The following is a 13,717-nucleotide window of genomic DNA, read 5'->3' as shown; positions in this document are numbered from 1 at the left end:
ATGAGGTTAAAATAGAACTTTTTGGCTGGAATGACCGAAGGTACGTTTGGAGAAAGGGCACAGAATTAAATGAAAGAACCTCTGTCCAACTGTTAAGCATGGGGGGATCAGTCATGTTTTGGGGTTGTATTGCAGCCACTGGCACAGGGAACATTTCACGAGTAGAAGGAAAAATGGATTCAATAAAATTTCAGCAAATTTTGGATGCTAACTTTATGCCATTTGTCAAAAAGCTAAAGTTAAAGAGAGGATGGCTTCTACAAATGGATAATGATCCTAAACACACCTCAATATCCACGGTGGATTACATCAAGAGGTGTAAACTGAAGGTTTTGCCATGGCCTTCACAATCTCCTGACCTCAACATAATTTGAAAAACTATGGACAGACCTTAAAGGAGCAGTGCGTGAAGACAGCCCAGAAATCTCAAAAGCCTTTTTTCAGTTATTTTGAAAGCGTAAATGATGGAAATAAAATCTAAATTTTTGTGACATATTATACAAATGTCTAATCTGTCATTTGACACCTTTGGAGATTTTTCCATCTTTTCTTGGCTTCTTTATGCACATTAATACAATTTTTTACCTGGGTTGCCCAAACTTTCAAGCCCCACTGTATCTTTTAAACACATACAAAAGAACCGGTTCTCTTTCATAATAGCAGCATAACAAGTGGCAAAGCCACTTAGGGGAAGGGGGGGGCTAGAAAACAAAATACATTAAATACATTTAAATTACTTGAAAATGACTTAAAATGCAAAACAGACAGCCTTGAAGATGTATATCGGGAGAAATACACATGTACGTACATGGGTGAATAAGAGGGGAAACCATAAAAATACAAATGTTTAGCTGGGAAATTATGATGTAGAATGGTGCTTTAGAGTGCGTCAGAAGCATGTATTTTCCAATCCCTTCCACTTTCTTTGTGTTGGAATTTTAAATTTGGATGTATGAGGACTATTGACTGCTCATCTCTGCGTGGTATATTAAGACAGCTAGCTAGACTCTGTCCAATCTGAGTTTTCTCTCTCACTGTTTCACTATTTTACAGCAGCTCTGAGCACCGCCCATGACGATTCTGATTGGTTTGAAGAAATGCCATTACACCAGAGCATGTTTTCCTCCCATCCCTGAATGCTATATGGAGTAGCCAGACTCTGGGAAAGGGTCTGGCAAAGCAAGACTAGCCCTTGTATGGTATTTGGGTCAAATCAACCCATTTCAAATTTTTACAAGAAAAATGGTAAAAGTAAACATTTTGTCTACCTGAAAATCAATGACCTTACCTTAATTTCTGTGATAAACATGTATTCCTGACTCAATTCAGAAAATTATTTTGCATATGACCGCTTTTTTTGGTTTTTACATAGTGGATTTTAACATGAATTATAACCTTAGGACAAAACAAATCACCATTTTTAATTGTTCTAGAGACTGATTGCATATCCTAAACATGTAATCTCAATTGTTTGAAATTGAGATAAAGACAATATTTGTTAATATGAAGTAAAACTTATTTTTAATGAACTTGCCCACAAAAATTCCTTAGTGGTCAATAAGGTTAAAAAGTTTCATTCAAAATTAATAATCAGTGTTAAACCATTTTTTTGTTTTTGTTAAATTCAAAAACTGATTGACCTGAAATATGCCTTCTGTGACTCACATACTCGTACTATAGCGTCTGTTCGTATCTACAAACGATGGAAAGATATTTGTCTGGAATAATATTACCTGTAACTTTGAACTTTCACTGGAAAATGTAATTTGGTTTTGTCAGATATGCTATATATAAGAAATTTCTTAATCTCATGATAATCTTGGGCAAATTAACATTTATGAATCTAAAACTTTGCAAAGTAAAACCCCACTTGTGTTCCAAAAATAAATGGTATAGCTATACATTAAACTGTAAGATTGTGCTCCCTGTTTAGTGTTTTTTAAATTAATTTCTATCTCTATTTCGTTGCTGACCTTTTTGTAGCACAACGCTGTGACAATTTGGGCTGGGCTCGCACAGAGTGTATAGGTTGTGAACAAGAGAGACTTGAGCAGAGCGCACCAGGGTTTGACTGCGCGCAGACCAACAGCTTTTCAGAGGGCACATGAGTAAACAGAGTGAAGGGGTTATTGCACATTTAATATGGATAATAGCAAATACGTTTATTGAGCATGGAATAGGTTTTTGTTTGTTTTTGCTATTGCGAAATATAGTTCTCTGTGCTCAAAACATACAATTCCTTGTTCAGGAATGAGGCACATATATAACTGCATATAATAAGGAAGTCTAATCAGTCAACGATATGTTTTTTATTTTTAGTTGGTGATTAAAATGAAATATGTCAAATGTAGTTTTATTTAGTTGCTTGTTCTTAATATCCACTTCCTCTTTTTTAACACAGACCCTCATACGTTCATGATATGGAGAGGTGGAAAGTAACTCGGTATGTGTAGTTGAAAAAGAAAAAAAAAATCAAAGTAATTAACTTGAAAGTAGTTATATCTCGTTCATTCGGTCTGTACAAAAACCAAGGTGTTAAAAAATGACACCTTGTGGTCTTCATCACTGTAAAATTCATTTTAGAGACTAATGAAACTACTTTTTTCTATCCTGTCTGTTGTGAAACATTTTTAACTAGAGGTTAGGTTGAATAATCCCAGGTGAAGGTTGACTGTCCGGTAATGTTACTGACTTATCAGTCAGCAATATGTTTTTGTCAGTGCATAAATGCAAGATGCTGAACATTTTAGAGCACCTTTTTGGATTTCTGGATATGTCAGACTCAAAACTGGTATAGTCCTGTACATATATTAAAAATGTGTATATTAAAAAATCGGTTTACTTGTGTTGCTACCGTTTTATAGTGGCACATTATGGTCTATACACGGAAATGTTCATTCTCTCTTAGCGTCATATGTTTTCCAAAGTATGAATTATAGTCTGTTTTGTTTAAATCCAAACAACTGTTGAACTCGAGCAGGCGTGTGCAAAGGCACAGTACATTATGTGCAGTCACAGCCTGCATGTATCAAGAGAACTCAGTTTCCTACGCGCTATTCTAACTTATCATTTCCTTAAGATCTAATAAATGAAGAAATTTAATGTGACATTTTTAATATTTTAAGCAACGCTTGAGCCCTAATGTGGTATTACAGTGTGTTACCACCATCACTGGTAATACCAATACAAGCAGTTCCGAATCCGGCTAAATCTGTTAATTTCTTTATCAGATCTTCATTTTAGATTTGGATTCTTATTTCAACCCAGTGTGACTGATAAAAACAAACAGGTGTTTATTGTCTTTTTTTTATTAGCTTAAGTATGAAGTGTATTGTGGTGCAATTGATAACATGAATGGCTTTATGCCATATTTCAATATAAAAATTATTGGTATTTCAGAGGAGATATAAAATGTGTTAAATTAAGTTTGTGTTACATTAAAACAGGCCAATCGGAAATGATTAAGTGCAATTCAAAGAAATGTTGCAACAGAGACAAGACCATGCTTCAGCAGAACACTTTCACCACACAAACTCCGCTACAATCATCATGATATAAATATAATCTTTGTAATGTGATTTAAAAGACAAGAGAACCCACAACAGAACAAGAAGAAACTGAGAAGTTTTAAATTGAAACCTGTGCTATGGAGCTAAAATGTGCTGCAGGAACACTGTCACTAAGATGACAAGCAATGGAAGTTCAGTTGCAACGGTTGATGTCATGAAAGCCAGGTTTGGCACTGCTGTGGAAGTCACGTTTGGAGCTGATGTGGAAGTTGCGTTTGGAGCTGATGTGGTTGCATTTCCAGTGACGGAGCTGCGACACACAAAGCTGTTGTCCTGGTCGGTGCCACTGGATCTGAACGTCACAAAGTGAACCTTTGCGCCCATCACTTGATTCATGATCCAAGTCTGGAATTCAGACACTCGGGCATAAACCTCAGGGAAACCAGCTAGGGCACAAGGTACTCCAAAACTGGTAATGCCAGCCTGGATCCACATTAAGGATTGTTTGCATTGCAAAGGTCCACCGCCATCCCCCTGAAAACGAAGACAAAAAAAAGTAATTAATGTTGCAAAATGAGACTATAGTAGCATTATCTAGCCTAGCACATTCCCACTGACAACACTGAAACAAAAAGCGGCAACTGCTTCAACTATAACAAGAATTGATTATTTTAACCTGGCATATTCCTTTGTTCTCTTGTCCTGCACAAATCATACTGCCAGTGATGTTTAATCCTTGTATTGGGCTGTAGTTGCAACTGCACTGCTTGGCTCCAATGACAGGAATCTGAACCTCCTGCAGTGAGTCAGAGAGATTGTTGGTGTCTGTGGGAGAGAGGGGAGGAAATAGTTTTAGTTTAATTTTGTTGCACAGTTTTGTTTTTGTTTTTTTGCGGCATATCTCTTGTCAAACGTTTGGTTGTCCCAACTAGACCTTGTAGATTTTTTTTAAATACTGCAATATATACGTGTATGTGCTGTACTTTATACATTCATTTGTTCATGAGACCGTGCACCCTTTGCCTGAGTTGTCAACTATGCGTTTAGAACAAGAGGCTGGTCGATGAATTGGTATTATTAATACTATTCACACACTATTGGCCAGGTGTGATCCATAACACGTTTCCAGCGCAAAGGCTCTGCAAGCTGACGTGGCGCAGGGTTGTGCACCTCTGAATTTTTGTAACCTGGTGCACTGTGCTTTTAGCTAAATGCTAGTCAATATGCTATCATGCTCACAATGAAAATACAGTTACATGATCATGTTTAGCAGTTACTTTCTTGGGTTGTGAATCCAATACTCACCATTGACTCCAAGTCTGCCCCATCCAGTGGCCCAGCAGGGGGTCGCGTTGTAAAACTGGCTGGAGTTACTTGCCAAGCAGGCAGGTCTGATGTAGTCAGTGAAATTGACAGGGCTGCTAAGCTTCATTAGGGCAATGTCGTTGTTGAATGGCACATTGTTAAAGTCCGGATGGATGATGATCCGGGACACGCCGCGGCTCACCTCATTAACATTGGGGCCAGACTGAGTCTTTCTTCCGAGGTAGACAATCCATACACTAGGAAAGTTTCTGGATAAAAGAATTCAGAAAAGGCTTATTACGAAGAAAACTAACAGGTTGCGTCACATTTAGTCAGAAATAGACTGGTGTTGCATGGATAAATGTCTGTTCCTCAATTCAGTGAAAGCAGACCGCTAAAAAAACAACAACACTCGACTCCTCTTTCCCAAGAAAGGAAAGGACTAGACTCAGCATAAAAAGCCCAGAGGACCTGAGCTGACTTAAACCATGCACCTTTTCCTAATCTGCATCCATAACTTCAAGAACTGGCTAACAAGTAGTCAGAAATGTCTCCATTAGTTTAGGCACTAAATGTGCTGTAATTCTCTCTCCTGCTCTATTTTTTTGTGCTCTGCCTGTGTCTGTTTCACTATTGTATAGTTAGGGAAATAGTATGTTGCTTGTTATCGTCCCAGCAATGTTGTTTTTGTGCATGTTATATTTATCTGGTTGGCTAGTTCAGCTGTGTGTAGTTGGGTTCGCACCAAACTGTTTTTAGGTTGTCTGTTAGCATTAGTATAATCAACTTTTATTGTATAGGGCCACGTCTGTACGTATTATTGCTTAATCTGTTGGGAATTGGTAAGGGTACAGATTCAATTATTGTCAATTTCTCAAAGGTGACCTCTTACCACCAGTCCGGGGACAGTACATTTAACAACCCGGTCTCACAGATGTTTGACCCATCCACCACCCCGACCAATCTCCTTACGCTGATTTACGGCTTTTCAGCAGGCTACTACTCATTACCGTAGTAACCGCTTCTCATTGAAAAACATTACTTTAAAATTCGTGCTCACCACCACAAACACAACAAGAAAATCGTGTTCCTGTACACTAATCAATAGATTAAATAACTTCACCATTTCACAAACTGCCATGAGACTGTGCTGGATGTAAAATAGCCTCCAGGCTAATTATGGCACAATTTACTTTTATGTATTAGTGTGCATTGTCTTTGACAAACCTGAAATAAATTACAATTCAGGTTGGATCAGACTTTAATTGCAACACATTGCTCAGTGCGGAAATTGAATCAAACCACAGGACCTGAAGTGATCAAAAGCAGTCACAGCAACATGCTGCTGATTTGGTCAGGCAGTGTAATCTATTGATTGGTTTCAGTTGGCTGTAGTAGTAGCTCGCAACCACAAGTATCACCACAAGTGTTGCCCTTGTTGGAGCGTTATCTATCTGCACTCTTTTTATTAAAGCTGTTATTGTTTCTGTATCATTTTAGTATTTTTTTGTTTTTCGGCGAGCATGTTACAGCTAAGTAAGCTAACTAACACAGGCTAATGGTCTGAAATGTTGCTAATAATATTCTAAGATAAAATGTCAAATTACTGTAAAAGTAACTGTTATGTTTTTGACTCTTTTCACTTATGGACTCTGGTGTATGTTTACCAGAGTCATTATAACCTAAAGATCAAAATGGGTTAACTGACCCGAATGTCAGCAATGCAATGGAGCCGGTTTTACCTCAGCTTTTTTGAATAGCCCTACTGTTAAAGACATGACTAACAGGAATGTGTTTATGTGCATTGTAGCCCCAAAAAAACAATTCTACTGTTCTAACTACTGTAATGCTGACATGAACCTGACAATGGCTACCTATTGTGTGTTGCCTAATAGTGAAGAGTGAGTTTGTTCTATAGAGGTTCCCATCATCGAGTTAACTAAGACAACAGATACAAGTGCACTTACAATATGATGCAGGTGGCTGCTGTGAGTACCCACTGGTCACTGATGAGGGTCCCTCCACAGATGTGAGACGCTGCAAAATTAATATGCAAACTGACCTGCCAGGGCCATGCCCCAGCTGTGGCATTCTGACCACCCACTATCCTTGTGTTCAGAGGTGCCAGCCCACAATCTGACAAAGCAAAGATATCTGTGTGTCAATACACATTAGATTAATTGAGTCTGTATCATGTGTAAAGCTAAAAGTGTTTTTCATTTGTAGCTGTGTTCATTGTTACAGTGCATCTCTGGAATATGACATGGGACTGTGCTTACCCTGAGCCTTTGACCCTGTAGGAAAGAGATGGAGAGTTGGTGATATTAGTATGACTCAGTGTTTGTGTGTTTAATGTTGTTAGACCTAACAAACCTTTCCATGGAGGGGAGTATTAATGAACGGGACACAAAACCAAATACAAATTTGACTCCATGTGGAGCTTTGTTTGATCTCTGCCATGCAAATGAATTGTGACATTTAATTACTGGTAGTTGTGCTATAATATAGAAGGAACGTTTTACATCAGTGTACAGTTAAACTATTCCAGATGTGGTCAGATGAGTACTTACTTTCACGCTCCTGGTAAAACTAAAGATTTAAATCTCATGGCCAAAATTCTAAATGAGTTGATGTTCCCGTTTCTCATGCTTTTTAGTAACCACATTGATTTGTCTAATTTGCTGACTGTAGGCTCAGGCTTCCTCAAGGTTACTAGTGGAGTGTTTTATTTAATATTTTAAATCAATTTTTAACAAATTTTAATACAGGACAAAATGAGGAAGATGGACTGTCCCAAGATAGATTTTCTGATTAAAGGTCCCCATAAAAGCACAAAAAACCTTGAAAATCTGGTTTCAGTCTAAAGGCGTTTTTATTTTTTATTTTACCATTACTATGAATATTGATATTTTTTGGTAGTGTGAAAGAAAATTAAATTCTGTGGCTGGTTCAGATGAGTTTTTTTCACTGCACAGTGGAGACAGAAGTTCACAAGAAGATGTAGAATTCACTCTGACCAGAGGCCTGTACTACAAAGCAAGATTTGGCATTAACGAGGTAACTTCAGGTTCAACCAAGGGTTTTCTATATCACAACGGCGGATTACTTGTTACTGGGTTTAATCGCCGTGGTAACTTATTCTGAACACCTAACCTGGTCGAGAGCAGGTTATGTTGGGGATTAGAGATCAACTGGTGTGAAAGCACGACGTACTGACCAATCAATACTAGAGAGAGACTTCTTGAGCCGTGTACCAATGCACAATCAGTTGAATTATTTTTTTTATTTGCGCTCACTATTGCTTACCACACACTGGCGCACAGGTATAAACACCAAGCCGCTTACGTAGGTTATGGCAAATGCTCTGCGTGGAGCCTCCGCAGAAGCCTAAAACGGCCTTGAGGAAGCAGCAACTGTAATGCGTTTTGCCTGCAAAAACCGTGTCTTTGTTCTTCATATTTATGTAGAATTATGGTTATGTAAAATATGGGGCTCTTCTAGACTTGTCCATGTTTGTGATTGGTCATGCTGTGCAAACAGTCTCCTTTATGTGAACACACGTGTCGCTGGATTAGGAAACCCTGGGTTGATTGAACCAGTCATGCACCCTCGTGACACAGTGGGACTGCGGTTGTTAGGTCAGGTGAAGTCGGGTAACTAAAATAAATCCAGGGCATGTTGATTTTGATTCATAGTGCAGGCCTCGGGCTTTATACAGTAAACAGACGGGGTCAGACCAGGGTAACCTGACTCGGTTAAACGCTTCTTTTGTCAATAACTCACTACGCCAACATTTAAATATGTTTTTACATTTACTAGTATTGAGTAGTAAGACGGCAGCCGTCAGAATGTGGAACCTCACTGTAACTGCTAAATGAAAGGAGTTAAACTTGACCTGAAGTACTGGCTCTGTGATAACTGAAAATAAGAAAATATGTGTGTGAAAAGATGACATAACAACCCCAAACATTATTTTGAAGATTAGGCTAACTCCTTTTGAGTAACTGAAATATTAAACTGATTATAGGTTCAATACTGATTCACCATTAATATTATACTTCTGATTAAATATGATATTAATACACTATATTGGAACTTTCTCAGTGTTTCCATCCAAGTGCACAAACGTTCCTTTAGGTGACACAAATACAGGACAATAGCCGGCAATTTCAACCTTACAAACAATTTAGGAACTTGTATGTGATTTGAATGACCATAACTTTCAAATCCATAACCAATATGACCATATATCACTCATCTGTGTAAAAACGCATCCAAATATCTCACCTGAGCCTCCCTACTGTACAGTCTTGTTAGTCAAGTTAAAAACATTATTTTTATGTTACACTAATGATACAATCACATAAGTTGTAATATTGTTAATATTTTGTAAGTATTTTACAGGATGTAATTTAACAGTAAAATCATTAAAGTTGAATTAACTATCAACTTAAAATTTAGTAAGGATTTAAAAAAATTGTTACCCATTGTTTTAACTGTTTTAGAAGAATCAGGCATTTCAACACAAAACATTCCAAAATATACAGGTACATTGTGAAAATGACCATAATGTTGGATCAAAACCTCTCTAACACTGTTAACAAAAACTTTAAAAGAGAGAGGATGTGTTGGTTTGAATAAACGGGTAACTCGGTGTAAAGGCTCACCTTGCCCACTCAGGAGTGCACACATCAGCAGGATCCATCCAGTCCAGGCCGCCATCATGCGCTGTCACTAACTTCTTGCCTCCAGTGAGTGCAGAGAGTCCTGCTGATTTAGCTTTTATCTAGTACAGTGACCCCTCCCTAATCAAACCCATTTTTCTCGATACGTCAGGCATACATTCCTTTCATGAAAAGGGCACATGTAATTACCAAAACCTTACTTAACAAAAAAAAGGCAAGGAATGCCTTCAGAATCGTGTGTCCGTGTGTCTGTCCGTGTGTGTCTGTCAGTGTCCGCTTTAAAGGGCTGTTTGAGTTAAAACTTTTTATGTTAGGTTATGGTAAGTTAAGGTTGGGCATTTAGTTGGGATAAGTAGGGCTAGGGAATGCATTTGTCATGTGGGTCCCCACAAGAGTGTGTGTGTGTGTGTGTGTTGTTGTGTGTGTGTGTGTGTGTGTGTGTGGTGTGTTTGTGTGGTGTGTGTGTGTGTGTGTGTGTGTGTGTGTGTGTGTGTGTGTGTGTGTGTGTGTGTGTGTGGTGTGTGTGGTGTCATTGCTGTTTCGGTATTTACCGTTAATGTATGTTCCTTGTTCCTGCTGTCTGTCTTGGCATTCATCAGTATGTGTTATGTGTTCTTGGCACCAGTTGTTATCAACACTTTGCCAGGCATTAATGAAAACAACAGCAACAGTCTTATACTAAACTAACTGAGAGTGGTGTTGATCTTCTGCACTGCATATCTGGAAGAACCTCCCAGAAAACTGCAGGTCCACTGCACTATTAGGTCTTTTAATTTAAGGCTGAAACCTTTTTGGTTTAAAGCTGCCTTTTATGGTATGATTTCATGTGACAAATTTGATTTATTATAATTCATTTTTTTACACTGCACTTTGTTTTAGCTTGTTTTTATTTCATATTGGCTTTAATGAATCTAATTTGTTTAACTGCTATTTAATATTTTATGTAACACACTTAGAATTGCCCCTTTGGTGTCCCTTCTCTACATTGGTGCCCCTTCTCTACATCAGAAGGGGCACCAAAGCAAGCGGGGTGGAAATGAACACAGAGTGTGGCTTCTCTCCTGGGTGGCCTCCGTGCTTGTGTCAGTTCCAGTGGGGTGTTTGGAGCTGTGGTGTCCTTTTAGCCGGGACTTGGCTGAATCCTGGAGTGCCGTGACGTTCAGCCTGGTGACCCTTTTTCTCTGTGCCGATCCGACGGCCACATTCTGCTTCCTGATGAATCATGCACAGGTTGAAGGGGCTGATGAGACTACATTTTGCTGGAATTGTCTGTTTCATGTGACAAACACAATTGATTAAAGTGCTCATATTATGCTTTTTCCCTTTCAACTTTTTTTGTACATCTAAGCCCAAAGTCCACCCCGAAGGGACTTACCATCACCAACAGAAAACACTGTTCACAAACGGCTCTATTGTAGTCCAGCCTTTACTTCCGTAATGAATCTGCATCATTTTGCAATGCACGTATAATGCTCGCCTAGCTGCTAGCATGGCACGCCCTCAATTCAGAAATACAGATGCGTGTGATCTGTGTGAAAGGACCTATTAATAAAGTGCAGTTAAACAATATAAAAAGCAAAATCAAGTTAATGAATATTCAGAGAGGGATGAAACAGACAACACCTTCTCCTTCAAACATCAGGCACTTGTTCGGGCTAAAAATTAACCTAAATCAGGGGCGGGAGACAGGAGCTGTCTACAAGAAAGATGGCCTGTACGAGGGGTGGGGGGGGGAAGAACCATTCTTCTGTTTTCATCCTCTTTTTCTCCAAATTTAACACCACACTAACTTTTCCTCAGGAGAGATTTAGTCTCGCCTGAGTGTTTGCCCACATAAGCTCAGTGGGATCCCCCTCTCTGTTTGTTCATGGCAACACTGCACCAATGTAAAGTAGCCCCAAAATCTTGGCCAGAGGCTCGTCTGAATTTTAAGTGACCTATTTGCCCACTTGTGGGTCCCTGCACATCTCCCTCCTTCTCCTCGCTCTGTCAGTCCTCTAGGGCTCGTTTATTTAAATGGACATACACATATCAAGGGCCTTCTTTCAGAGTCCCTGGGACAATATTTCTTATTTTACCATCTGGCAGGACAAACCCGCCCCTTGTCACCTTATTGCTCTATATAAGACAGCGAAAGGGCCAGATGATAAGAACTTGGTCTCAAGACAAGCCTGGCCATGCAGTGTAAAGTCCTCGTCTATGTCGTCCTTCTGACTCTCATAAAGCATGGTGAGTATTGTGCCATTATACTCGGAGGCTAGTTACAAAGACTACATTGTTTCTTGACCTAATGACCATGCATGCAAGTTTGAGCTGACCAGATGAAATTGCAAAATATTGACATGAGCTGTTTCAGATGGGCTCTGGATTTGAAAGCTTGAAACATGGATGTTTTATAGTTCCCAATACAATCTATTAGTTTGTTCTTGTTGTTTCAGTGGTGTACTCCAAGTTAAAATAAGTTTAAAAGTACAAATGTCATGTTCAGTGTATGTTAGGACCAGTACATGTATCAGAGCGTTGTGTATTTGGTTCAGCCTATATTATAATACATGAAGTGAATAGGGCTGCTTTAAGCTATTATTGGGTTTACAAGATATTCTCATGAAGTGCAGTGATTTGTCAGATGTGATTGGATTCGGTCAAATCAGCCAAAACTGCACATGCAAATGTGGTTGTTTTACTAAATGGTTCTTAAATACTGCATAACAATACATGCTGACATGACAAGTGACATTGCAATGTAAAATCTCAACACCACAGTCTAATAATTCACATGCACTGAGGAAAAATGGCCAAAGCTAAGTCATAATTTAGAAGACAACATACAACATTGCCCTTTTCTGTATACCTTGACTGGTATCGTGTAAAGGTGATTTGGAGATGATGATGATGACTATGGTTAGGAGTAGTGGAAAGTGTGTTCCTATTATAAGACCAGTATTTTTTTATTAGTGCTGTGAATTGACCTGACAGTTTTAAATTAATGACTGTTGATCCCGTTCGACCAGTGGATCAGAATGTTTGTTGTTAAATGGTTTAGACTTACTGTGGCCTACTTTTGTAGCCAGAAAAACAAAGTAAAGCATTAGTCATACCTTCTTTTTTTTTAACTTCTTGTCAACCTGCTATGATCAGCCCATCTATCACACTTAACAAGAGGTGCAACACAAACCTTTCCATTGCTTGACTTAAGACCTGCCAAGTATTTATTACTAGTTACTAATTAATCTGATTGGGTGGTCAGACCAGACTTAAAGGCTTTCTATTTACACTGATTTAAGGAGGGATACTGAGTTTACTGATTTATGGTTAGGGGTGAAAACCGAATGTAAAGCAGAGTATATCATGAAACAAACTCTCGCCACAAAATTCCTCCAATCAGCTTTTAGACACGTAAAAAAACAACCTGGATGAGTTTTCGTTGCCCAGACTTAGACGTTGACTGTTCCAGCTGTATCGTTCTTAGGCTGTTAAGATTTATTTTCAAATAAAATGTCAGACTTAAAGGGAGAGAGCCATGTGGCTACAAGAGGCAAGACGATTACTCATTTGCACCGTGTGTTAAAACCACTGGAATGTCATTTGTTTAAACATTTTTCTACTAGCGAAATCAGGGAAGTCTCGTAACTGACTCAGTAATGTCAGTTATACAGCTATAAGTTTGCTAACATTAGCTGCTGGTCACAGCAGACTTAAAAGTAAAACTGTGGAAACAAAACTTGAGTTTATTTAACTGAACAAAGGTGAGTTTTATTGCTCGTGGATTAAAATTCTCATTGGACAGATGATTATGATGTCTGTGACAAAATAGCTTCGCAAGAGTCACTCAAAGATTGCTATGCATTACTAGCTGTGGTATTATGTTAGCCTGACTCAGGTTATAAACAGTAATGGGAATAACGGCATTACAAAATAACGGTGTAACTTTTTTCAGTAACGAGTAATCTAATTGATTACTCTTCCCATCTTAACGCTGTTACGTTACTGCCAAAAAATGTGGCGCGTTACTATAACTGAAGGCTTCTTTTTTCTTTTCTTTTTTTCATCAGAACAACTAGATCTCTGAGCTGCGAGGCATAGACTTTTTATTTACTGTTCTTCCTTGGTTAGTGGGCAGTGCACGAGACAAGCTCATAAATGCTGACAATTGGCTGAGATTGAGTAAAATTTCATGGAAAGCCAATCAGGTAGATTTTGAAAGGATACACAGGCGGA

At 38.6% G+C, this 13,717-nt stretch overlaps 2 protein-coding genes and 1 long non-coding RNA gene across 7 annotated transcripts in view; 2 read left to right on the top strand and 1 right to left on the bottom strand.

Annotated features, from left to right (window-relative positions):
* Nucleotides 1–3,433, top strand: part of LOC116671339 (uncharacterized) — a 20,510-nt gene extending 17,077 nt beyond the window's left edge. The window contains exon 3 of the long non-coding RNA XR_004327241.1: nt 3,328–3,433. This is a non-coding gene — a long non-coding RNA (uncharacterized LOC116671339). The remainder of the gene's footprint in view (nt 1–3,327) is intronic.
* The window catches only part of si:ch211-180a12.2 (uncharacterized), a 52,335-nt gene that overhangs the window by 22,758 nt on the left and 15,860 nt on the right, over nt 1–13,717 (top strand). For 2 of the 4 annotated variants that reach the window (XM_032502396.1, XM_032502394.1), the window contains exon 1: nt 11,500–11,728. The exons of the other annotated variants lie outside the window; for them this stretch is intronic. In XM_032502396.1, the coding sequence (XP_032358287.1) occupies nt 11,677–11,728 (52 nt within the window). In that variant the 5' untranslated portion in view covers nt 11,500–11,676. Of the gene's footprint in view, nt 1–11,499; nt 11,729–13,717 lie in introns of those variants that run through there. 4 annotated transcript variants of the gene reach the window in all.
* Nucleotides 3,416–9,705, bottom strand: LOC116671315 (chymotrypsin-like protease CTRL-1). Of its 2 annotated transcripts, XM_032502518.1 has the most exons (6): nt 9,482–9,705; nt 7,094–7,108; nt 6,782–6,950; nt 4,815–5,083; nt 4,186–4,334; nt 3,416–4,043 (listed from the first exon to the last, which is right to left on the bottom strand). In XM_032502518.1, the coding sequence occupies exons 1-6, from the start codon at nt 9,537–9,539 to the stop codon at nt 3,645–3,647; spliced, it is 1,059 nt and encodes a 352-aa protein (XP_032358409.1). In that variant the 5' UTR covers nt 9,540–9,705; the 3' UTR covers nt 3,416–3,644. The 2 variants fall into 2 exon arrangements, with proteins under 2 accessions (XP_032358409.1, XP_032358410.1); XM_032502519.1 differs by lacking the exons at nt 6,782–6,950; nt 7,094–7,108 and having other exon boundaries at nt 9,482–9,534.

Source organism: Etheostoma spectabile, chromosome 21, assembly GCF_008692095.1.
Source record: "Etheostoma spectabile isolate EspeVRDwgs_2016 chromosome 21, UIUC_Espe_1.0, whole genome shotgun sequence".
Classification (NCBI taxonomy): Eukaryota; Metazoa; Chordata; class Actinopteri; order Perciformes; family Percidae; genus Etheostoma; species Etheostoma spectabile.
This window is presented reverse-complemented; position numbering and strand designations above follow the sequence as displayed.